Source organism: Manduca sexta, chromosome 17, assembly GCF_014839805.1.
Source record: "Manduca sexta isolate Smith_Timp_Sample1 chromosome 17, JHU_Msex_v1.0, whole genome shotgun sequence".
NCBI lineage: Eukaryota > Metazoa > Arthropoda > Insecta > Lepidoptera > Sphingidae > Manduca > Manduca sexta.
This window is the reverse complement of record NC_051131.1, coordinates 11,071,109-11,098,257: the sequence shown is the minus strand read 5'-3', so window position 1 is coordinate 11,098,257 and position 27,149 is coordinate 11,071,109. Positions and strand designations below refer to the sequence as shown.

The 27,149-nt window shown below is 35.3% G+C and overlaps 2 protein-coding genes across 2 annotated transcripts; both read left to right on the top strand.

Annotated features, from left to right (window-relative positions):
• Nucleotides 1–2,744: 2,744 nt before the first annotated feature.
• On the top strand, nucleotides 2,745–14,320 carry LOC115449505 (digestive cysteine proteinase 2). The gene is made up of 14 exons (XM_030177346.2): nucleotides 2,745–2,833; nucleotides 3,816–3,924; nucleotides 4,369–4,459; nucleotides 5,219–5,345; nucleotides 6,402–6,528; nucleotides 6,885–6,997; nucleotides 7,373–7,484; nucleotides 7,881–7,961; nucleotides 8,367–8,596; nucleotides 9,209–9,335; nucleotides 10,100–10,205; nucleotides 11,716–11,805; nucleotides 12,585–12,679; nucleotides 13,950–14,320. The coding sequence occupies exons 1-14, from the start codon at nucleotides 2,746–2,748 to the stop codon at nucleotides 14,128–14,130; spliced, it is 1,677 nt and encodes a 558-aa protein (XP_030033206.2). The 5' UTR covers nucleotide 2,745; the 3' UTR covers nucleotides 14,131–14,320.
• A 3,416-nt stretch (nucleotides 14,321–17,736) lies between these two features.
• Nucleotides 17,737–26,355, top strand: LOC115449506 (pro-cathepsin H). Its single transcript, XM_030177347.2, has 14 exons — nucleotides 17,737–17,816; nucleotides 18,692–18,800; nucleotides 20,006–20,090; nucleotides 20,455–20,581; nucleotides 21,919–22,045; nucleotides 22,242–22,354; nucleotides 22,739–22,850; nucleotides 23,406–23,486; nucleotides 23,573–23,802; nucleotides 23,987–24,113; nucleotides 24,681–24,786; nucleotides 25,183–25,272; nucleotides 25,354–25,448; nucleotides 25,927–26,355. The coding sequence occupies exons 1-14, from the start codon at nucleotides 17,768–17,770 to the stop codon at nucleotides 26,105–26,107; spliced, it is 1,632 nt and encodes a 543-aa protein (XP_030033207.1). The 5' UTR covers nucleotides 17,737–17,767; the 3' UTR covers nucleotides 26,108–26,355.
• The last annotated feature ends 794 nt before the right edge of the window (nucleotides 26,356–27,149 follow it).

The window sequence follows — 27,149 nt, the reverse complement described above, 5'->3', positions numbered from 1 at the left end:
TTTTTCAAATATACAACTTTTTAAAATTTTATCTGTTGACGGTCCGATCTACGCAGAATGAGCTCACAGTGTCTTGAGGTCTGGCAGCCGGTCTTTTGGGATCCGATTTAATTAAATGTAGAACAGGATCCCAGGCTTGTGCAAGCTTCCAACCATCTTCCCTATTGAAATTTGGGTGTTTTTAATTTCAATAGCCTCGCGAATCATCCTAGGCAGGAATCGGTGTTCTTTGGCAAGGATTTGTGGCTTGTCTAATCGCAAATAATGATTGGAGCCTCCTTCAGAATGTTCAGCGACTGCAGACTTCGTAGAGCGTCGGTGTTTCACGTCAGCTATATGTTCTTTTACGCGGGTCCCTATATTTCTTTTTGTTTGTCCTATATAAGAGAGGCCACAGTTGCAGTCTATCTTGTATACACCCGGTTCTTGCAGAGGTATATGGCACTTGACAGGTGGTAAAAATTGACTAATCTTCTTAGGCGGCTTGAAATAGGTTTTTATTGAAGCACGCTTCAGGATGTAGCCAATCTTGTCGGTGACTCCTCTCACATATGGTAGTACAACCGGAACACGTTCAACTGTGGCTGGTTTCACTCGGTCTCTGTGACGGCGGCGTGGAATTTGGAGCTTGTTGTCTCGCAGTACTTGCTTGACATGTTGTAGCTCAGCGGCCAGGTGTTTCTCGTCACAGATTCCTCGTGCTCTCTGAAACAATGATTTGCCCACGGTAGCTAACTGTTTTGGATGGTGGTGAGATTCACCGTTCAGATATTTATCAGTATGGGTCTGTTTCCGATACACAGTATGACTTAAGGTCTGATCAGGATTACGAATGACTAAAACATCCAAGAAAGCAAGAGATTTGTTGTGTTCTAACTCCATAGTGAATTGGATTTTATTATTGATGGAGTTAAGGTGATTTAAAAATGCAATAGTATTTACATTGAAAAATTATAAAGGAAGGAGAAAGTATTGAAATGTACGCATTAGTGATGTTTCGGCTAGGTGCAGCCAGGAGCGGACCTCTCCTGCATAAACTAACCTTGTTAAAACTTTTAACCATCTTTCTAACTGAAATATCGCACTCTTGCAACTAAATTCGGAATCTTTTCAACCGATCATAATTTTTATTATGAAGTTTGTGGTAGAAACTTTTACAACCAGAAAAGCAGAAAACAGGAATTAAATACTTTTCTTAGAGAGGGTAGGAGAGGTTAAGATTTTTATTTTTCTTCGGCTTTATTTTAAAAAGTCAATTTTAGAGTGAGGGAACTGATTCATATTCACGGGAATGACGAAGTTGTTTTTGAAATTAGTTGAGGAATTAATTTTCAAAAACTCTTCCTTAGTGCTCACCTACGTTAAGTAAGAAAACTCTACATATAATATTAAATGGCGATGGATGTGGGAGCATGTCGTTTAGGCTGATTTTTATCTGTCAGCCAAACATACACAAAAATAATATTCTTTTCATTATTTGTAACATGCAATTAAATTCAGTATCTATACAAATTTATAATTTTAATTTAATAATACCAAATCAAAGAAGTAAATACAGATGAAGATGAGGACAAGAGGAATATGTTAAAATTTTAGAATATTTATTTAGGTGAAAACTTATTTTTAAATAAGAATCGGACGTACAAAATAACTTTTTTTAATATGTGTTTACACTTAGTGAATAGTCTAAAACGATGGAATATAGTTAGTAATTATACCATACTAGTGTAAACTATACTAATATATAGAGCTGAAGAATGTTTGTTTGATTGCGCTTATCTCAGAAATTATTAAACCAATTTTGATTTTTTTCACTAATAGAATAAAGCTACATTAAACCGAGAGCAAACAATGCACACAGGACAGGGAGAGGACAGCTAACTATATTCAGACTTATTAATAACTTGCCTACCGACTTATTAAGAAAATTACACCATCTAATCATAAGTTTCAGTTGAAATCTTTTTTTGTTAACAATTAATAAGCTTACTCTAGCGCTACCATCACCTAAATTGCCGACGTCGGATAAACACGGCAAAAATCCCGGACATTTGGACGAAATTTGGGTTTTTCCCCGGACACTTCTGAAAAAAAATTTTTTGCAGCGCGCGTGGGCACCGGTTGGGGCGTTCAATCGTCGACTTTGCCGTGCCTTCTTGAATGCGGGTTATTATTAATGAATTTTTAACTAAGATTTATTTCAATTTATCGCATACTTTTTAAAAACCCCTGCCGTACGGCCCACGGAAGCCTCAAATTAGGATGAATCCGGGGAATTCCAAACGGATGGCAGCCGTAAGCTTACGTATATTTGGAGTATTTAATAGAGCATACAGATTTACATTGTCTTTAAGAATTTATTGTTATAGTTTCTGTATATTATACTCATTTATTATACTAAGTACCTATAGTTACATATGTGTTGATACTGTTGTAAATTCTTATTAAGTCTAGTACAATCATTTGTGGTTTGATAGATGCTATTATTGTGTAATTCTTGTATTTCTGTGTGATAAATAATAAACAAACATGTTCCTCCTGAATTCTATCCCGGAGACCTTTTCACGCGGACGGAGCAACAGACAAAAACTAGTAGTATTATAATATTAATTAGTTATTACAGCACATTAATACATTAACCATAATTGATTAACATCGGTAAGTGTATTGATATCATAGTTGACTGAAATGTTGATATTATTAATGAGATTATTTTAATTATGTCGGATATATAAACCGAAAATGATGTCGAGTACCCCACTGCACGTCAGCTTTTTCATAAAAATGTTACCGGTTTGGTACATACTGTCGTTTTTGATCGCCGCGATTTCTGGTAAGATAGTTTACACTATTTTATATAATGTTCTATAACTTATTGTTTAATTTTTATCTAGTTTTGAAAGGTTTCTTCTTTGTCGTTTTCATAGAAGGAAATTGTATTGTATTTTTAACCGACTTAAAAAAAAGGAGGTTCTCAATTCGACGTGTATAATTTTTAATTATTTTTTAAAAACAGAATAATGAGATTGATCTGTACTGTATTATGTCAATACCATTGAAAACTACGAATTATAAATCACTGTATGACACTGAACTGCTTCTCCAATAGATACAAGTGATGTTAAATCACATTAATCTTAGTATATTATACCGTAAGGGGCTAATATACTTGATGACTATAGCTTAAGAATCCATTCACACTTACCATAACCACACCACAACCCAGCCACTAAACATGGCAGTAAAGTGGTTGCGATATGGTCGTTATCTACCATAATATAATATGTATGAAAAGTAATGATTCTATTCACATGGTGGCCCATGGAAATTGTAGAAAATGACATTTTCCCACCAAATTCAATCGCGTGGACGATATCAACCACAATGCATTTTTTGTTGATATAACTCACTTAAGTATAAGCAGATGTAATCATTGTTAATTGTTTGTTGTAGAGCCGTTTCCGCAATTTAATTTCAATTAGGGCATAGGTTTAAGGAAGGTAATCTAGACTTAATGTAATTTAGTGCTTAAATATTATTAATTATTGATTGCGTTTTGTATTATGCCTTTTGTTAAATAAACTAATAAATGCAACCACAGTACGGCCATGTTTTGTCGTTATGATGTGACGTGGTTGTGGTCCGTGTGAATGGACACTTGAATTCATAACTAAAACTTACTATTACACTCAAAGAGTATACCTTCCGAGTATTTTTCATCTGTGTGAAGATCAAACTGTGTATATATAACTCAGGTATTAAAACCCCAAAATGTAGGCATTAAAATTTTAATATATAAATATTACTGTTCCTAGCCCAAGATATATGGAATGACGATTCCGAACTGTCATGGCCCGAAAAATACACTGTGGAGGCAATTCGGATCTCTCTTACTGCAGGGCTCGTTGAAAACCACAAAGCCTGGTAAGTCTTAGCATAATTTATCATATATGAGAGTCTGCCTGGGTAGGTACCACCGCAATGTCTATTTCTGTTGCCAAACAGCAGTGTGTAGTCACTGTTGTGTTCCGGTTTGAAGAACACTGCAGCCAGTGTAACTATTGGACATAATGATACTTAACATCTCACGTCTCAGGATGGCGAGCGCAGTGGAATACCAAATAATTCTTTGTCATTCAAGGTGTTGGATGGTGTTTCTATCGTTTGTGGGCGGTCGTATCGCTTACCATCAGGCGAACGGCAAGCTCGTCTCGTCATTCAAAGCACTAAAAAAAACCTAAAACGGCGTGTTTTTTTCTATACTCTCGTGATTTTACTAATTCTATATTCATAACTTTATGATTATTATAACTAGCTACGATTAACATTATTAATAAGATGGAATCAACAAATTTTATATTTCAACAGGAGAACAAATGTGTCGTCGCGAATTGACTACAACAATGGTGTTGTAAAGTCCATCACTAAAGAAAACTCTCCGAATTTTAATAAATATGAGGTATTATCACAACATGAATCATTAATCTACACTAATATTAAAGGGGAAAAGTTTGTAATTTAATTTAATTTGATATTTAACTTAATTTGGGGCTAAACTCTGGAACTATTGAACCGATTTAGTACATTCTCTCACTAATTGGAAGATATATTACTCTTGAATGCTATAGCCTACATTTATTCCAGTTAAACATTTATCCCGTAAAAACGTTATCACGCGGGCGGAACCGCGGGCAAAAGCTAGTATTGTATAATTTATTTATTTATAAGAACTACTCAATTTAATATACTATATACATAGGAACATAGCGCTCATTGTAGAGCTTTGCAAGTGTATGTGTATCCCAGCATTAATGAATCACTTCTTTACATATAATAAAATTGCAATAAGCCGATGTCCGTAAATTATAGATATTGAAAAAAAACCTGGGGGTCTTTATTAGAACAAGAAGCCAAAACAAGTTTTTTTTAGAATGTCTGTTGGTATGTTTGTACACGCGCCACACAAAAAATATTGCATGGAATTGAATGTATTTGCACCTATTTGATGCTAGAGATGTAACTGAAAATATGGGCTCCATTTTATATCGGGAAAATAAAAAGCGGCAAAATCAATTACACGCCGGCGTAGCCGCGAGCAAAAGCTAGTCAGCTAATAAATTCAATAAGAAATCCGCAAAAAACGTAATAAAAAATAGACCATATCTTAGTATATATATTTTTTATAAATTTTTAATATAGGTATCTTTTATCAAACCAGATCCATCCTGAGTTCACGAAAAACTCATCTAACGTTGTGAAGTGTAACGCAGCGGAACTCGACCCCAGTTGGCAGTCGGTATCACTAGAACAAATTCTGCCTGATACAGATGACTTCGAGTTTGTCGGTAAGAATAGCCTTTGAGACACCCTAAAAGGTTTACAATTATTACCATAGTCCCTTCCAGCATGAGCGTGAAAGTACTTACATATTATTAAAATGCTGATGCAGTGTCATTTAAGAAGAACTTACGTTTCGAAATGAAATCACATACTTCTTTTCGTAAAAAGAATACTATACAATAAGATAGTCGAACCGACGACGTAAAGCGAAAAAGTGTAAGTATCGATAAAAAAATATCAATAAAAACGAATTTTAATTTTACGCCACTACTACTACTCTAAAAGAATTCATCGCAACATCACATTTTCAGTCAGAAATATATTCATGCACTAGCCATATTCAGATTAAACTACAAAGTGAACAAAAAATCAGAAAACAAAAACGGGATTTTTGCCGAAAATGTTTGTTATTCATGTACGATTTTTTTTCATAATGTTGGTAGAGGTAAAGACGAGTTCGTCGCTTCATTTATTAATGCATTAATAAAATGACAGTATATTTTTTTCGGGTACGAGGAAGAGATTCCACTGTATCTAATGGTAAGTGGGGCGGCATCTATCTGTCAAAGTATCTATTGATGAGATCTGACTATCCATCGTCAGCCTATAAGAATACAAAGGTTTTTTCTGGAACATACCACATTTTCGTGGGCCACTATGGGTATACACCTCATGTACAGTAGTGGTTATCCGGACGATTAAAGAATCCTACCAATAGTGTAGTATTTGTATTTATTTAATAGATACTATACATTGTTTCACGTACACCAGTATAGGGGGGGTATCCGTCAATCTGTCAATCGAAAGGCGTCAGTTAGTTGAGCTTAAGATGGAAAGGTGCGGATCGACTGAGCGCCTACGCTTGCAACTGGGTGTAGTAGTGAGCCAGCGATTATAGTTCTTATTGTATTTGTTGTAAATACCATATTCACGGGAACGAGGAGACATTACAAACAGTAATAACAATTGTAAATCCTCTGTTTTACTATTTTTAAATTTCTGATCAATCAGATTTATTCAAGTCATTATTAAAAACACGAATTTAATAATATATCTTTCAGACCTGGATCCTGTCAATGACAAAGATACTTGGAAATTTTTCAAAAAGGAATCACTAGAAGGAAGTGACATTAGAAGAACCGTGTGGGCAGAGTTTGACAATGAAACAGAAGTTTGGATTCCAGTCAGGTAAATAATTTACTATATACTATTTAGACCTATTTAAGTCACTGGTAGGAACTTAAGACAAACAGTCTTATATACATTTCACAAAGCTATGCTTAGGTAAAACACAAATTTACTCGATCAGCTGTAAGTCAAACCCCCTCTTGGCTCTTAATAAGGTTTAAACTAGGATATAGCTATTTAAGCAATTCTTAATCACCTCTTAACGCTAACACAAGTTATAAGTAACACTGATAAATGTGTTTATAATCAAGTTGCAAACAAATTAATACGAAAGAAATAAATGTATATTGAATTTTTTTACAAAATAAACGCTTACATAAATTGAATTAATAAATAAAATTCAAATAATATTTCAGATATGAAGTGTATGAATACAACGAGTGGTTGGGTTTCTTGAGCAAACACGATATTTGGGATTTCTTTGAATTCTCCATTGATTTCGACGAAGATGTTTTTGAAACCGATGATTGTAAGTTTTTTTTTCCTTGTTTAAACGGTTAAAACATGCAAAATCACTTTATAGCAAGCATTCAGTTATCTGATGGTAAGCATCGCGACATTAACAGCAACACTATCAAAATTTTTAATTCAAAGCTCTAGTCGGAAATGATCACCTGAGAATCAGACGTGGTGTATCTACGCTTCATTGGCTACATTTTCCTTTTAATCACAATTCAACATTGCTTGGCACTAAAAATAGTTTGATTATCTATCAAAAATATTTATATACAAAGATTAATTGAGTTATATACTTTACTTATAAGTCGAAAGCCTTTATCTAAAGAAGTCGTAAATGTTTTATCATATTTCAAGAGGTAGTAAAATATTATGTTTAATTACATAGATGGTTGCGATGAAGAATACACAATGCATGAGATGAACAGTGAGTCGGTGACCAAACACTTAATGTTCATCGATCCTGAAAACGATAAACACGTCGATCATGTTTTCAACGCGTAAGTTGGTTCTTTTGTTATACATACCTACAATCATATAATAATACTAGTTAACTTTCATCATCTACTATTCCCGGAGTAGTCTTTGTGATACATCGATGTCACTCGTCATCGTTTATGTTTCTGTAACGTTACCAATATAATTAATACTTACATATATACTCTGTTAACCGACTATTGTCTTTCTAAATAGTCTGTGGTTATAATGTGAATGATTTACTCCCTCGCAATTAGAACTACCAATCAGCATCATCATTGCTTTGAATTGCCGAATTTCTTACTAGATTCCTATTTTTGAAAATGATGTTCATTGACGTAATCTTTGTAAGTGCTTGTAGATACTTCATCAGAACTATTTTTTTTTCTGATAATTAAAACAATACACTATGTTTCAAGGTTCAAAAGCAAACACAATAAAGTATACAAAGATAATATTGACCACGCTAAGAGGAAAAACATATTCCAAAATAAAATGAGGTAAGTTTTAAGAATTTTCTATTTTGGGAAGCGATACTATACAGCTTCGCTTGCTACCTTTTATCTTTTTTCTCCTATCTTCTACTACTAAGAGGATACCCTCACAGTAGTAGAAGATATAAATATACATCAACAATTTGTTAATCGTAGTAAATTCTTATTCATCCATAAAATGTAAACAACAAGTATTGTAGATGATATGTATAATAAAAAGAGTCTACTCTGAGATGAACGAATGTATCCAATGATTTTACTGTACCTACAACGAAATTAAAATCTAACAAACTATGCATGTGGCATTAACTGAACTCTTCTCGTAAACGATGATACCTATACTTGTAAAGAGATCTGTTTATGCTATTATTATTAACTATTGTATAATAGTAACTGAAATTATCTTCTAAGGTTAATAAGAGCCACAAACCGCAAGAATCTTGGCTACAAACTTGCTGTAAATCAGTTCGCTGATCGCACTCCTGAGGAGATGAAGAGATACAAAGGGTTATTGAGACGTCCTGAAGGAAAAACTGGCAATATTGCCTTTCCGTACAAGGATTCTGACATTAAAAATATAGAAACTGATCTACCTGATGAGTACGACGCAAGGCTATTGGGATTAGTATCCGCGGTTAAAAGTAAGTAGCGTGCGTTAGGGGTAATGCCGGATTGCGGCGTTACCCCGCTGTTACTAGATTGATTAAACCCGTCAAGATTTACTTATACAGGCAACAGTCTCAATTTTTTTAATGTATCGCAATTGAATAATAGTAATTAAACAACGGGATTACCCCTTAGTCCGATATTATCTAAACGCACCGTAATACAAAACGAATGCAACATAATATTATATTTTTAAAATAAATCTTTGTTTTTTTTTTATTTTATTCATCATAACGAAATACATTAAAATTTTAAATTGACCACGTTAACATACATATATACGAGTATGCTGCCGTGTTAGTGTCAAATTATTTTAAATATTTAATTTGTGCCCGATTTAGTAATAGGCTATAGCCTAATGAGACGATAATCTAGTTGACACGCCACTGCAGAGCATGCCCACTACGAAGTGTAACTCAGGCCTGATATTTTTATTATATGGCAATAGCCCAAGCGCACCTTCCTCTCCCCGTATCTTCATAGAACAAAATACATACAGCGAAAAGTGATTGCACTAGTATCGCCTCTGTCTACCTTCGGGGGTAAAAGCGTGAGTGTATATATTTTAATGTAAAAATATATAACAGATCAGGATAATTGCGGTTCCTGTTGGACATTCGGCACCACCGCCGCCGTGGAGGGAGCTCTTGCACAACATAACGGGGGGAAACTTCTAAGCCTGAGCAACCAGGCACTAATTGACTGCGCTTGGCCGTAAGTGATTGTATTTTTCTTGTTAAGAAAGTCTAAAATCGTGTAAAATCTAGTCCATGTAAGTAGGTACCACTGTATTTTTGTAAAGTAGCAACATGCTCTTCTTAATTCCAGAACCATTAGGCAAGCAGATTGCTTGACACTTAGAACCATAGATATTTCTTACTATTGCAAATAGTAACTTATATCTCAGAATTTGAGAGTACCCCAAAAGATTTTACTATATCCAGTGTTTGATTTACAAATTATGTGTTCAAAGGAACTTCTGAAAAATATACTTAACTGTTAACTAGGTATACATAAAGACAATTTAACTTGTAACGTTACGTTTGATTTTAAATACTTAATGCTTGTGTGGAGCCGTGAGCATACGTAACTACATTATAAAAAATAAATTTCAAACTTTTACAGAGTATTTTTTCGTATGCGTTACGTATTGTATGAAAACTATCCATGAATAACTGTCGCCTAAATCCCAGTTTTAGTTTTTGTATTTTTTAACCATTTTATTGTTTAGTGCGATATGGTGTGTATAAATATATTTTTGACGGAAAATGTGGTATTGCCGCTCCAATAAATTCTGATCGTGAATTAGTGGCATGCAAAATTAAGATTACTTTTTAACAATATTTATTTTGCTCGAACCTTACACTTATCAATGGTTAGAATAACTTACAGTGAAGTGTTTTTTAAGAAAACAAACATGTGGTTTCATTTTAACGCATTGTCAACATAACCCTGTATAAGCATCTCATATCATACAGTTTTGGTGTACGCGGCTGTGAAGGAGGCAGTGACAACGCAGCGTATGAGTGGATGATGGAATACGGCTTACCCACTGAAGCGGAGTACGGACCCTACCTTAACAGGGTAAATCAAAATATTCTATGAATATAATGTGTTTCTTTGTATGGTCATGGCATATTGACCCCCCTGTACCTGATGGTAAGTGGAGTGGGGTTCAATAAAATGTCGACTGACGAGAGATGATTAACCCTCAACAGTCGACACAACTATGCCGGTCTGTTGGAAGTGCATATACACCGGCTGATCCCGGAACGCGACACACTTACGCGTACTAATCTATACTATTATATAAAGCTGAAGAGTTTGTTTGTTTGTTTGTTTGTTTGTTTGAACGCGCTAATCTCAGGAACTACCGGTCCAAACTGAAAAATTCTTTTTGCGTTGGATAGCCCTATGTTCGTGGAGTGCTATAGGCTATATATCATCACGCTATACCCAATAGGAGCGGAGCAGTAATGCCTAATCTCAGGAACTACCGGTCCGAACTGAAAAATTCTTTTTGCGTTGGATAGCCCTTTGTTCGTGGAGTGCTATAGGCTATATATCATCACGCTATACCCAATAGGAGCGGAGCAGCTAATCTAAGGCTAATCTCAGGAACTACCGGTCCAAACTGAAAAATTCTTTTTGCGTTGGATAGCCTTTTGTTCGTGGAGTGCTATAGGCTATATATCATCACGCTATACCCAATAGGAGCAGAGCAGTAATGGCTAATCTCAGGAACTACCGGTTCGAACTAAAAAATTCATTTTGTATTGGATAGCCCTTTGTTCGTGAAGTGCTATAGGCTATATATCATCACGCTATGACTAATAGGAGCAGAGCAGTAATGGCTAATCTCAGAAACTAGGAGTTTGAACTGAATAATTCTTTTTGTGTTGGACAGCCCTTTGTTCCTGGAATGCTATAGGCTATATATATCGTCACGCTATGACCAATAGGAGCGGAGCAGTAATGAAACATGATGCAAAAACGGGGACAATTTATTAGTTTTGAGAGCTTCTGTTGCTTGCGCTGCGTAAACGGTTAAAGTTATGCAACAATAATGTATGACGGGATTGTTCCTCTTAAAAAGTTCTACAAAAATATATCATAAAACAAAGTCTCCCACTGCATCGGTATTCCCGAACGTGTTAAACTCAAAAACTACCCAACGTATTAGGATAAAATTTGGTATGGAGACAGTTTGAGACCCTGGGAAGAACATAGGCTCCCGGGAAAATATATAGCGTGACTTTTATAACGGAAAACTTTAGCCCGAAAAACTTTATAACGCGGGCGGAGCCGCGGGCAAAAGCTAGTATAAAATATATCTCACCACCAGCAAAATATTATATTATGGTTAAAAGATCGTCAGCCACACGAAGCCCAGTGCTGGACATAGACCTTACCTAAAAATTTGCAAACGGGTCTATCAAAGGCAGTCTGCACCCAGCGTGTTTTTTCGACCTTCATCAATTTGTCTATCCAAATTGCGATGTCCAACATATGGGGTAAATACGCGTAATACTCTACCTTACAATGGACAATTATAAAGGGAAACTAATATTAATTCTTAATTTATTATTTTCAGGATAACTACTGCCACATCGATAATGTGACAGTGAAATACCCAATCAAAGGCTTCACTGATGTTACACCATACAGTGTCGGGGCGCTGAAGGTAAATTAGTTCATATTTTCTTAAAATAAGGCTTACTATGGCTCTAATTATGTTCAGTCAAACGCAAGTTTTAAATTACGAAAGTGTTTTTGTTTATCATCAACTTAACAAATGATGAAGTAATTATAAATGGTTGTATTGCCGCTATCGCGTAGTTGGTTTATGGTACGACTGCAGTGGATGAAGTCTCTGGTTCGAAATCTAGGTTGAGCAAAGTCACTCCTCATAAATGAGTAATACCACCCATATATGTTTAAATTCCACGGCAAGGCATTGTATTAAACTGCGCTTGTCGTCCTTAAGTCTCAATAATATCAGCCCTGCATTATATACTGTCCCACTGTTGGGCACGGGCCTCCTCTACTACTGAGAAGGAATAGGCCTTAGTCTACCACGCTGGCCTAGTGCGGGTTAGTAGACTTCACCCACCCTCGAAAATTCCTAAAAGAGAATTTCTCAGGTATGGAGGTTTCCTCACGATGTTTTTCTTCACCGTTAAACCAAGCGATAATTCACAAAGAATACACACTTATTTTTTTACAAAAGTCAGAGGTGTGTGCCCCTTGGATTTGAACCTGCGGACATTCGTCTCGGCAATCCGTTCCACAACCAACTACGCTATCGCCGCTGTAAGTCTCAATGCCTAGAACCTATTTTATATTTTATTGGACCCCACTCCACTTGCCATCAGGTGCAGTGGGGTTACATTTCCGTATGTTTCAAGGTCTAAATAATCTCCTTGCTTAATGTATATACCTTACTATAACTTTGTTTTTCAGGTTGCGCTGGTGAACCACGGCCCGCTGTCAGTGTCTGTCCACGCAAGTGAGGCGTTCACACTGTATTCCGGAGGTATATTCTACGACACAGAATGGTAAGATAATCCTAATTTTTAAAGACCAAATCTTAATAGATTTAGTCTTGACAAAGACAGCAAAATACCAAATATATAAATATAGCTACATACAACACACTTTTGTGAAGGTCCGAAGAGAACCTACAAGAACTTTTGCTATATTCGATAGAAGATATTAAGTGGGGCATTATAAGCTTAAGCAAAGTAAGAAAAAATGGCGAAGCTTTTGAGGAATATGATCAGGCCATACTCTACTATAAAGGTGAAACTCCAAGAAAACATGGATTCGGATTCTTAATCACAAAAGAACTGAAAAACTTAATTGTAGAAATAATTGGTACTTCAGAAAGAATTGTTATATTTAATACATATTAGGATCCTTCCAACCAAAAAAATATGATCTATTTTTCAAACGTACTCACCAACAGAGCAATCTGCTACTTCTGAAATCAAGTCATTCTACTCCTCCCTTATAAATAGCCTTTTAATATGAACCACATTTGGAATTGTAAGGCTTAGACGCGAACAATATATAGATAATATTGATTTACTGGTTCATAGTATAAAATATATTGATAACAAACATTTAGGTTCTGTTTCACAATTTCCAAGTAAATGCGACTCGTTGCGTTGTATAAGCTGACTAAATACAAGACACACTCTAATCCATGCTCCCAATTAATGGTAACAAAGTTAGTACTGACTACCTACATTTTCTGTGGAATAGTATAACTGTCAAATGAAATTTACTTACAATTTGTGAAACAGGCCGTTACTAGCAACCCTCTTACAAGTTATTAGGTTTGGCTACGCGACTTCTCTCGCGTAAATGTGTTTTTAGTACTTGATGACATCCGTTTTCCATAATAAAATAATGCGTTTTGTAGTTACATAAATAATAATATAATACTACCAATTATAAAAATATACGCCTTTGTATTATATACCTTCTGGGCCACTGATGAACAAGAGCGTCCTCTAGAAAGAAGGTTTAGGCTTAGTCCGCCACGCTGGCCTAGTGCGGGTTGGCAGACTTCACATATCTTCGAAATCTTTATAGAGAAATTCTCAAGTATGTAAGTTGCCTCATAATGTTTTCCCTCATCGTTAAAGTAAACGATAATTCACAAAGAATACACTCATAACTTTTTAGAAAATTTTGAGGTTTTGGGCTTTGAACCTGTGGACCTTCGTCTCGGTATCTCGATCTCCCAACTAGCCTAGTTACATACTGAAGTTTATTTCTTCGTATACAATATTTTAAATCTTAATAACGTTTCTTTTACAGCGATCCTACAAGTTTAGACCATGAAGTGGCACTGGTGGGATATGGAACGCGAGACGAAGATACATTCTGGATCCTGAAGAACTCCTGGGGACCCATGTGGGGAATCGATGGATACATGCTAATATCTTCGAGGGACAACAACTGCGGTGTTGCCACTGAACCTACTTACGTGAATTTTTGATAAAGGATATTGACAGTATTGGCAAAGTTAGGAATTTAAAGACTATCAAATAATGACAACATTGCCAACTACTATTGTATTGTATTAATGACCTGAGTGACGCACGGAATGACGAAAATATTTTAGATTTAATTATTATGCAGCATGATTTCAACAAGCACGTGGAGTTTAAATTAAATTTGTATGCATATATTGTTTTTATTGCAGTTCCCAATTTATTCAAACAAATTGAATTACTATAATCAATAAAGTAAGTTTATAAAAAACGTAAATACAAAGTTGTAATAAATGTCGAGTAAAAAGTTATAGATGTACGTTAACTTTAGTTTTAAGGTTCTGGACCTTAAAAGGAACCCCCTATAGGATCACTTCGTAGTTGGTCTCTCTTCTTGACAACTTGTCGAGGCATAACTAAAATTTATATCAAATACGCTGGTCTACAGTCTCCTGCAGGTGTGTAGAATTCAAACTTGTAAGTCAACGCGGTCAAAAGGCATGACCAATTATGTCGCGTATATTTACATATTTTGATTTCAGAAGGAAATCAAAATAGAATAATTGTTATTGACCAAGAATCATGAAATTTTGCAAGAAGCAATGTCTTACAACATATTATGTAAAAGAAAATCGGAAACTGTATGTATGCCAGGGGGCTATTCCGTCTATGACGGATATACCACTGTGGCATATCCGTCTTTTTGCGTTCTAATCGAAGGACATCTTTTATAGATAGTATACTTAGGTAAGTATAAAAAAATCCCCTATTTTCCTATACTATTATCAAACCTGTCCTATGATTGTTCTAATCCATATACCCGCTATGTTATGTTCTGTCCATAATTACAAAAAGACGGATTCGCCCCCACAGACAGAAAAGGCCTTAGCGAGTTTGTACGGAAGCCTCAATGCTCGAGTACCCCTCTTTGTCCCGTTCTTTCGTTGTAACAAGTTTAAAATACCGTTGGATAAATTTTATTTTAATTAATGAAAATTACTAGCTAAGAAACACATGCTCCAAAGTAAATAGAATGTCACAAAAGAAAGGGAAACTATGGCTGGTTTTCACAAGAAGCCATGCTCATAATACTACTTAAAATGTTTTCAAAGATCATCAGTTAAAAAACATATTATTATTAATCATAGCTTTTGTCTTCTGCCCGCGTAGATAAGTTTTTTCCGTATAAATATATTCCCGGAATAAAAATTAGCCTATAGTACTCAGGAGTAATGTAGCTTCATATTAAGGAAACAATTTTCAAAATCGCATTAGTAGCTCCAGAGATTACACCATACAGATTTATAAAATTTTCTGTCTCAAATGAATCCCTCCTAGCCGAATTCCGGCTTTTGCGTCCAATCCCAACATAAATCAGCCAGGTAAGCCGGTGATATTATAATGCACATGTCTATGCAGTGAAACGGCAATCCGACATAACATGTCATAAGGCGCAGGACCTTAAGGTGCTCACAGAGGCACGCTGTATCATACCGCCAACATCTTGATTCCGAGCTGCGACGAAGTAATTTTTTAGATGAGAAAACCCACTCACAATTATTTTTGCCTGACCCGGGATTCGAACCCAGGACCTCAGCGCAGTGATAATATTCGTACCACATACCCATTGCAACTACGACACTGAAACAATTTTTTCGTAGGAAAGTGGATATGACCGTACCGAATTCCCTCCACCACGTGCTAAAATTATTTGCCGACTATTTACATCTACAATACTATAAAAATCAAGTTTGCGTAAAGAATCTTTATATAAACGAATGATACCTACCCCTAGCAGGACAAGTATAGAGGAGAGTGGGCATTTAAGACCATACTACTCACTGTGCGAAAAGAATTAATAAACCAATTACGTAATTTTATAAGACAGTGACAGCACTGCTCTCAAACTGACCGCATGCTAGACACGAAACTAGTTCTAGCCAGCTTTTACTTTTCCAAAGCTGTACTACAATGTAGGTTAATACGGTTAAAGTTAAGCAATTAAAACTGGACCAGTTTGGGTAAGACCGGATCACTACTTCTGGTTACGGAGGAACTTCTGGTTTTAAACCGTATTAGTAAATATTGCCGAGTTTAGCAGTAATCTTGAAACAATAGGATTACCCTGTGATCCGGTATTACCCCAGCTCACCCTACAACTGTGTCTTACCGCATTTGACGGACCAAGCATACACTGTATAATTTCTTAACTAAATGTTAATAAAACAATATATCAATAATTATGAATACGACATACACTAACAATCCAAAAATGAACTGCGCGTATACATACACATTTTTTACATTTCAATGCAAAAACATGTCAGTTATGCTATTCTGTAAGATCTTATTATCGATATAACTTCTGAATCTGACGTAAAATTTACACTGGTACTATAAGGAGACAATGTCGGTGAAGGTACTACGCTACTACACTCAGTGACTAGTCACCTAGTGAGAGTCCATCATGCTCATCGGTATTCCATAAACAAAAATTTCGATTGACACTGACGTTATAATATCCAAAATTCACCCGACATGTCGAATTCACCTCACTTCACCCTGTATTTTTACAGAATTACACCTGAGAACGAACAAAAACGACAGCCAGTATTGAATATTTACGCGTAGTGTAGGAAAACAACCCAAGTGGAACCCCCACTCATGCTTCGAGGCAATTCTTGTGCGCTTGATCTTCACACCGAATGCACGCTCATGCATCGGGAGACATTTACCTGCCCTAGGCACCCAGTTAAGGTGGTAGCTCAAGGTCCATTTTCATACATTTTGTTTCGGCTTTAATCTAGGTAACTAAACAAGTATTGGCAAGTAAAGAATTTAAATTCACGTCTAGTTAGTGATTAGTTCTCGCAGTTGAAAGAAAAATGTAAAAATAATTAATAATCATGGATATTTCTGCCTTTAAAATTTCGTCATATTAAATTTTAAAGGCCGAAATATCCATGATTATTAATTATTTTTACGTTTTTCTTCAACTGCGAGAACTAATCACTAACTAGACGTGAATTTAAATTCTTTACTTGCCAATACTTGTTTAGTTACCCAGATTAAAGCCGAAACAAAATGTATGAAAATGGACCTTGAGCTACCACCTTAAGTGTATATATCTCATGGTTGCCTATAAGGGCTCGCAAACATTTCCTAGCTCTCTCCCCTCCACCTAACCTAAGAGGGTTTCTTTCCTTCCCCCATACTTTCTTCCCCCTGTTATCTCCTCCCAACTTTCTTCGAGGCCCCTGCAGTCTCTAAGCCAGGGGATTCTAGGTTCCCATTCGCATGATTTCTCCAGTGTTGATGGCAGGATCCTACACAAAGAAAAACAATTGGGTTAACTACGTATATTCAGAATGCCCGTATACCCAATCACTCACATTTGCCCATCATTCACATGTACTCCCTGTTTATTATATTGAAACACATTGCATAGGATAGCTATTGTGAGTCATCGCAGTGAAATCCCATAAACAAAAAAGTAGGTACTCATTATTGTATATCAATGGTATTTCCATTTAAGTATATTGATGATTGCTAACATTGATTAGACAGATAATTTTAATAATGTAGAGTATATAAAGGGGTAACGATAAAGCTCTACACAGTTTTCACCAGATTGAAGTAAAAATGTTGTCGTATTTGTACGCGCTGTTGTTTTACACCGTAGTGACATTCGGTATGTTAATTTTTAGTACTTTGTATATATTTTTTTTATAATTAGGTATAAAGTGTGCAGTCTTTTTTGAAATATGTTGGATACCAATGTTTTGTATAACATGATACAAATTTGTATTTAGGTGTTATTTAGATCAGGAAAAAATAAAACTATCAACTGTCTAGCCATTTTTCAATGATATCTACAACTAGATTCGCCCGCGGCTTTTCCCGCGAGAAATAGTTTTCCGGATTATTTTTCCGGCATAAAAAGTAGCTTATAGCGCTGACGCTTAAGGATTCCTATTAGTAAAAAAAATGTCAAAATCGGTTGAGTAATTTAAACAAAAACATACGCAGCCATATATATTAGTATAGATTGTCAATTGTTAATTAAAGCTGCAAACATTGATGATGAGGTCTAAAGCCAAACAAAACAAAGAAATGAGAACTTCGTCCTACTTTTGCTTATCCCTAAAAAGGGTTTATTTTGTATACTTTTTTGATAAACAAGTACACAATGAGTATAAATTACTGAATAGCACTACGCTATTGACATTATATACTAGCATTTCCAGGGATTGCGGAACCATTTACAAACTTTAATGGTTTGCTAGATTTGAATCCCAAGCGTATAGTTATGGCTGCACGCTTAAAGTGCTTTCCTTGCAAGACTTGCTTACTTGTGGGAAAGTGATCAAAACTTCGTAAGCGAATGACAAAGGAATTAAAGATATCATGCTATTTTATGTCCGCTATGGCGATAGACATGGGACGGAACAGACTTGGCGAAAAGTGGGTGCCCTGGTTGCGCCTCTGCATACCCTTCGGGGATCAATGCGTGATATGTGTATGCAATTTTATGATATATACCAAAGCTTAGTTTTACTGTTTTAGGTCAGAATATCTGGGACGATGATTTTCAACTGTCATGGCCTCAAAAGTATACTGTAAAAGCAACTCGGATCTCTCTCACTTCAGGCATCGTCGAAAATTACAAAGCCTGGTAAGTTTTAATATGTAATTTAGAGTTATAACTTAAGCCGAGTAGGGTTTTCATAGTGTTAGGGACTCGGCTCAATGTTCGCTCTTGAGTGTCGACATTGCGCCGTAAGACCTGTGAATCTAATATGACCGTTTTATCACCCCCACATGGCAGCGTTAAACATTTTTTTTAAATAAGAGTTGAAATGTAATCCATTTTTTATTTATTTATTAGGTTTTCCAGCAGACTTAACACTACGATTACAATAATTTAAATAATGAATTAAAATTAAATAATTGAGTATTGATACAACACTGTGATCGACGATCAAATCTGTTATTGTTAAAAATGTATTTCTAATATTGTTTATTGGTCGCTGTGCATCGGAGTAGTTGCTTTCCATTCTCATGCCGGATTTGAATATAAAATAAATTTTCTTCATGTTTACGAGGTCGTGTATCACACTTAGGAGAAAAATAAGTAGGCAAATCAAGCATGTACTAGTTGCATTTCTGACTACCCTTTAAAGGATTCGAAGTTTTGGCGCACGACGATTTATTTCAAATATCTTACTACGACAGCGAGCAAAATAATAATACAAAATATATGGAAAAATAAAAATATCAGTAAAATGCAATTTTGTTATTTGAGATCGCGCTGTCATAAAGTGTGATTTGCATAAGTAATGTTTTGAATTTATAGAATCTCTAATATATTTCCCGTTTCATAATATTTTTCATAAAACATAATAAATGTTATTTTAGAATCAAAATTCGTCATATAAACCTCAAAGCTATAAAAACATTACTACAAACCCAGTCACATTCAAAAACAATAGATTTGCGAATGACGCACACAATCTCAAAACTGGAAGCTATCCTAGTTAGGACATTTTCATACTCTACCTGTAAATGTCTAATACTAACTTTTGTTCGTACTAAATAAAAGTCGCCTTTACTATTATAGTCTTTCACATGATAATATGTCAATGTAGTGAAATATTAAAGAATGTGTGCGTGTTTGTTAGGAACACTTTTCTTTCGTTTGATTTGTTAAGGTTGGCGCATATATAATTTTTGAACATCATTGTATTAATCCTGAGGAAACTGACAATTGCTGTTCGGTTGATAAATTAACTAGTTTCATAGTAGGTGCTTTCAACAAATTTACAGCGTTTGCGCAATGCATTAATTTTTAATTTTTAATGCTTTATTTTATTCCAACAGGAAAACAAATGAGTTATTGCGAGTGGACTACAACAATGGTGCTGTGAAATCCATTGTAAATTTTCGACAACGTATTAAATATGAGGTGTGTTCCGAAGTTATTAAAATAGCTCGTTATATGCAAATATTTACATTTCTAACTATTCATTTATTTATGGTGGTAAAATTAAACTATTTTTCGGATTTTATCGCGGTTTTAATGTTTTAGTTTTCTTCCGACGTTTCGAAGACCTTGCAGCCTTCGTTCGTCACGGCCCCCCGTGACGAACGAAGGCTGCAAGACTACCGCGAATACTGCGATAAAATCTTAAAAATAGTTTAATTCTAATGCCTAATATTCGTAAACATAAGAAATCATTATTTATGGTACTTAATTGAATATATCATAATTTTATTGTAAAACCGTAGTCAATATATGTAAAACTTTTAAATTACTTATGTTAAATTAGATCCACCCCGAGTTCACGAAAAATGCGTCTAACGTGGTGAAATGCCAGGCAATGAAGTTGGATCAGCAATTTAGAAGATTATCAATTGGAACAGTTTTGCCTGATACAGAAGACTTCGAGTTTGTTGGTAAGACTGTACGACGTTCGGATTGCTTGTATTCTCATTCATTTATCTATATAAATAAAAATCGTTTGTCAATTGTGAAAGCCTCATTCGGCTTGTCTGATTCCTTTTTTGTTGTGTTCTTTATTATCAGGATAAAATTTGCATCAAATAATAATTTTGAAAAATCATCGAAAAAGACGGGAAATATTATGAAATTGGGGGATATTTTTGTAAACAAAATATTTATCGTACCCACAAATCTCCGAAATCACGTAACTTATACCAATGAAAATGTTTGTGAGAGTTTAGTTAGTTCCAACTTGAATCCTATGATAATTTTAGATCCGATAGGTGGCACTGTTGTCGAATCCTATAATCCGAACGGTAGTTAACATAAAATGCGGTCTGTGGCAGGACAACGTCTGCCCGGATAATGATATAAATTAATTATTAAGTATTTTATATTTATCCAGCACATAATCGTGTGTTTAAGCATACAGAAAAACCTATTAATGTCAAGTTTCTGCCCCTACTTTTACTAAACAACATCCATCTTCCAAACATCCAAACCTCCAACTTTGTCATCATGATCGTCACTATGCTGACCTAAGGCGGGTTAGCAAATCCTACTTAAAAGTGCACGATGGCCATATTAAGAGTGTAATGATGTCAAGGCGAAGTTACGCAGATTTAAAAACTCAAGGCACACCTTTAACTCTTCGAAGCTATGTGTGTAATGTTTAATAGAAAAAATCGTGCTCCTAAAGGCACTTGTCTTACCTCCGACGACGAAGCGACGTACTAAATATTATTTTCTCGCAGAAGGAACGTAAAATAGATGTAGATCTCGTGTAAATAAAAGAGACATATAGATATATGAATATTTGATCGCTGACTGTTCGCATTGCTGCCGAGAATACTCTCCACTAGTTTGTAATAGTGACAAGAGCGATCAAAGATCATACTCGTTGAACGATGCACTCTTGACGGTCCGAACACACGCCGAGAAATTCAACTAAATCTGAACTACGGTAGAAGAAATCAGCTATCGCACTCATACACGCGATATAGCTCGGCGACAAAACTATCAGAAGTATACACTCGATTCTCAATGCTCGCGAACTCGTTTCTAGTATTCAGCCCTACTTGCAATTCGTTCATCGTCAACCGTGGGATAATTACCTAATATTGAAGACTTCATGAGAATCCTTCATAAGAATTTGAAAGTAATTTGAAGTGTAGAAGTCATTAATGCACTCATCACTGCAACCCTCGCATTTGAATTTTTTCAATGCCCATGTAACGATATATTCTAATAATGTTCTATCGTGATAACATCAATTTAATAAATATTTCAGATTTTGATCCCGTCAATGATAAGGACACTATACAATTTTACTGTCAAAGTTCGGAAAACGGAAATGACATTAGACAAACAGTGTGGGCAGAGTTTGAAAACGAAACAGAGGAGTGGATTCCAGTCAGGTAGATACACACGTTTACTAATATTATAATATTATAATATTATACATATTTATAGATATTATGACTTTTGCTGGTAGGAAGTATGAACTATTGAGCACCTGATCACCGGACACTTGAAAACGGTACATCCGCAAAGTACCGAGTTAGTAATAATAAATAATAAATGCAAGTAATAAATATAAGATATTCATTTTAGATATCAAGTGAAAGAATACAACGAGGGGTTAGGGTTCTTGAGCAAACATGAAATATGGGACTTCTTTGGATTTGAAACTGATTTCGACGACGCTGTTTTTAAAATTGATGATTGTAAGTATTTGTTTTCTATTTTGATAAGTTGACTTCGAACTGATATAAATAAACACAGTTCATGATATATGATGGCATGATTCATTAACAATTCGTTGGCTTCATGGTTAACTGTTGATCTATAAACGGTAGTAATATAAAACTTTTGAATAATATCTTACAAATTTGGTGGTAACCTCATAAATGTCTTAAACAGTAAGACAACAATGCTTGTAGACAAAAATAGACAAATTACAGAAATATTCAATACTGTGAATGATAAAAATAATATTTACATTTTGACTAATCACGACAAAAACAATATTCAGTTTCTATTAACAAGTGGATTCGTTGTCACTTTTAAAAAATAGTAAAGTGTTATATGTATATATTTAATTGTACCAGATGGATGCGGAAATGAATACACAGAGCACACGATGGACAGTGAGTCGGTGACCCAGCACCTGCTCTTCGTCGATCCTGAAAACGATAAACACGTCGATCATGTTTTCAACGCGTAAGTCGCATCCTTTACCTACAATCTTAGTTTTTTTTATTGCTATAAATAAAGTATCATTAGCACATCTGTACATATTGTAAAATAAAGTCCCCTTTTCAGTCTGTCTGTATGTTATCGATTTTCTCAATATCTACTGAATGAATTATTATGAAATTTGGTATGGAGATAGTTTACTATCCTGGGAAAATATATAACGGGACTTTTATCCCGGACAAATCCTATACGCGGGCAGAGCTGCGAGCAAATGCTATTAAAATCCAAATAGCACCTTTTGTCGAGATGGTACGGGTTCTTAAACATATAGGTTAGAAATTAGGGTTGTCTGTTGCAATTTTACCAAATAAAACGTGATAGCAAAACTGCCATATAACCAATTATTTGTAATTCATTAGAATCGGGTTAGCTTATTCTAATATTATTCTTCTTTCTAGCTTAATATGTTTGGATAACACAGTAAACATTACCTTGAATAGTTCACCATAGATCTAGTACTTGTATTTTTACTCACCGATTCTCTTTAACAAATCAATTAAATATAGCATTATTTTATAGGTTCAAAAATAAATACGACAGAAATTACGAACACAATTATGAGCACGCTACTAGAAGGAGCATATTCCAAGACAAAATGAGGTAAGCAGAGCCTATGGAATGTAAATTTCCATGATTAAAACCAAACACACCTATTCATGTAACAATAATTGAACTCATCTCTTCAGGTTGATAAGATCCACGAACCGCAAGAATCTTGGCTACACACTTGCTGTTAATCAGTTCGCTGATCGCACTCCTAAAGAGATGGAAAGATACCAGGGGTTGTGGAGGCGTCCTGAAGGAAAAACTGGCAATATTGCCTTTCCGTATAATGATTCTCACATCAAAGATATAGAAACGGTTTTACCTGATGAATATGACTTAAGGCTGCTCGGATACGTTTCCTGGATTAAAAGTAAGTACATACAACTAAAATTCCATTGTAGGATGAAGGATGCCACGTATAGGCCGATTGATTTTATAATGGTAAATAAAAACGATCAAAACGTTAAGAAAACTAAAGAGACAAACGTTAAGAAAACTAAAGAGACAAAAATCCAATCATTATTTTTAGATATTTAATGAAAAAAAAATTACAGATCAGGAGGATTGCGCTTCTTGTTGGACATACGGCACCATCGCCGCCGTGGAGGGAGCTATAGCACGTCATAATGGAGGGAAAATTCTCAGTCTGAGCAACCAGGCACTAATTGACTGCGCTTGGCCGTAAGTGTATTTACTGCATAAATAGTAACTATGCAGTAAGGTAAAATTATAGATGTTTTTATCTTTTTTTTATACGGGCAGGGCATATGGACCCCACTGCACCTGATGGTAAGTGGAGTGGAGTCCAGTAGGATGTCGACTGACGACAGATGATTACCCTTCGACAGTCGACACAATTATGTCGGCCTGTTGGAACTGGATACACAGGTTGATCCCGAAATGCAACGCACTTACGTGTGCCACTACGACGGTTTTTAACACCTTGTGTATATAGGTCGCTATCGGGACGAATATAAAATATATCCCACCACTATATTAAATGAATCTTTCAAAATAGTGTTTGATTTGAGAATGGTTCCAATAACTAACAGATATTCATAAAATACAAAAAGGTTCTTGCATTCAAATTACATAAGCTGGTTCTTAAAGATTGTTTTCCAAGATCGAAACCATTAAATTGCTCTTATACACAAAATGTGGCTTCGAACAAAATGGGTTTTCATCTTTCATTATTTATTTTTGGTGAAGAAATCCTAATAATTTAATTAAGCACCTTCTATTGTTCAGTTACGGAGCAGCAGGTTGTAAAGGAGGTACAGACACCGCTGCGTATAAATGGATGATGGACTACGGTTTACCCACTGAAGAGGAATACGGATCTTACCTTAACAAAGTAAGGAGCACAAGGTCCAGAAATATAATGCTTCACAAAACTGGATTTCTCGACCATAAATCTTTTTGAGAAAAATACAAAGTTTAAATATAATAAGATACTAGGTGTTGCTTGCGGCTGCGCATGCTTAGAAACCTTTCTACCAAAATCCCAAACCGGTCCATACCGGCGCACAACGCCATCTAATTCAAAATCAGATTTAAAAAAATCATTATGTTCCATGGGAGCAAATAACCGAGGCTATATTATGTTAATTCAGGACGTGGTCTATCTGTATGCCAAATTTCATCCAAATCCGTTCAACTGTTTCTGCGTTTACTTCTATCAAACAACCAAACATTTTTACAAACTTTTGAACTTATAGTATTAGTTATATTATCAATTTAATATTTGCAGGACGGCTTCTGTCATATCAAGAACATGACAGTGAGGTTCTTCATCAAGGGTTTCACTGATGTTCCACCACACAATGTCGGAGCGCTGAAGGTAAATGAGTCACTGTTTTCATATTCTTAAAATAGTTGTATTCGGTAAAATGAATACATATTTTATGTTAATTTTTTGAAGGTTGCACTGGTGAACCACGGCCCATTGTCGGTGTCTGTTCACGTAACTGAGGCGTTCTCACTTTACTCCTCAGGCGTATTCTACGATGCAAACTGGTGAGAGAATTCATCCATACCATTCTTGACAAAATTGGTTTAGCCATTTTGCAGAATAACGGCAATTAGAGACTACCTTAAAAAATTTAATACGTGTTTTAGTAAGTACTGTTAGTTGGTGGTAGGTTCCTCATATGTGGGAGTCGGCCTGGGTAGGTACCACCACAATCTTCTGCCGCCAATCAGCAGTGTGTAGACAGTGTTGTTGAAGGACGTTGTAGCCAGTGTAATTACTGGACATAATAAGACTTAACATCTCATGTCTCAGAATGGCGAGCGCAGTGGATTACCAAAATAATACTTTATAATTCGAAGTTTTGGATGGTGTTTCTACTGCTTATGAGCGGTCGTATCGCTTACCATCAAGCAAACGGCTAGCTCATTTTATTTTTATCCTAATTTTTTCAGCTCATTTGTACTAAGGATTAAGCAGATTTTTCCAAGAAACAGATTTTTATAATAATATATTTTCTTCTAGCAATGAAACAATGTTAAACCATGAAATGGCGCTAGTAGGATACGGCACACGAAACGGAGACACCTTCTGGATCCTAAAGAACTCCTGGGGACCCACATGGGGTATCGATGGATACATGTTAATATCCACCAGGAACAACAGCTGTGGCGTCACCACGGAACCTACTTACGTCACTTTGTAATACAAATATCTCCTTTTATTTTAACTGGCAAAGTTCAAAATCATTTAAAATGAGTCAACATTGCCAACTTATAATAAATTGATCCGGTATTGTACTTATAATGATCTGATTGACTCATGCAATGTCAAAGGAATTTTTAATTTAATTATGTATACATGATTTCAATATCCTTCTCAATTACTTTTTTTTCATATCTTTAATTAATTTTAGATGGTATATTACTTAATAATAATACATATTTACATTCACTTTTATTTTATTACATTTAACCACTATGAAATAAATTTAGTCACCATATATTTACGAATTTACTCGACAATCGCTGTAACACTAGAAAAACACAAGTTGTATGTTTTGAAATCATAAATCATCTGCTATATACCTTTAAGAACCGTTATCAATCACTCTTCGACGTCGCTCGTTTCCGCATCAATAACTATTCAAATCGAAACAGTTTGTAAAAAGACGTTTAAAATGCTAGACATGACACGACCGACCTCTGTCATTGCGTAAATTGGAACTTCACAAGCATTAATAATACTAGTCTTGTATTATACACTGCCTACTGCTGAGCTCAGGCCTTCTCTACTGAAAGGGCCTTAGTCCAACTCCACCACGCTGGCATAATGTAACGGCAGACTTGACTAAAATACTATCATTTTTTTTAAGAATTTTCATTTATGTAGGTTTCTTCAAAATGTTTTCCTTCACTGTTAAAACGAACGATAATTGATAAACATAACTTCGCAAATTCAGAAGCCTTAATTTTTGAACCTGTGGACCTTCGTCTCGGCAGTCCCTTTCATTCGCAACAATGATTCACTCGCATCACTAAAATAAAATTAAATTATTTATAGCATCAAAATTGTATGTAAGGTTTAAAAACCGTTGCAAATTGTTGGCGTAGCATCAATAGTTCTGCTCGACCGGAGAAGTACTACAGTATAAAAAAACTACACTAAATAACCAGCTTTGTTTTAGTGTTTGGATAGAGAGTGAAATTACCAAACACATATCGACGAATCAACACTGATGTATTATC

What these genes read in the sequence shown, in the direction of transcription:
- LOC115449506 (XM_030177347.2), top strand. Translation starts at nt 17,768, where the DNA reads ATGTTGTCGTATTTGTACGCGCTGTTGTTTTACACCGTAGTGACATTC. An exon ending in GTCGAAAATTACAAAGCCTG is followed by an intron (nt 18,801 to 20,005) that starts GTAAGTTTTAAT and finishes TTATTCCAACAG; the next exon opens with GAAAACAAATGAGTTATTGC. An exon ending in GAGGAGTGGATTCCAGTCAG is followed by an intron (nt 22,046 to 22,241) that starts GTAGATACACAC and finishes TATTCATTTTAG; the next exon opens with ATATCAAGTGAAAGAATACA.
- LOC115449505 (XM_030177346.2), top strand. Translation starts at nt 2,746, where the DNA reads ATGTCGAGTACCCCACTGCACGTCAGCTTTTTCATAAAAATGTTACCG. An exon ending in GTTGAAAACCACAAAGCCTG is followed by an intron (nt 3,925 to 4,368) that starts GTAAGTCTTAGC and finishes ATATTTCAACAG; the next exon opens with GAGAACAAATGTGTCGTCGC. An exon ending in GTCGATCATGTTTTCAACGC is followed by an intron (nt 7,485 to 7,880) that starts GTAAGTTGGTTC and finishes CTATGTTTCAAG; the next exon opens with GTTCAAAAGCAAACACAATA.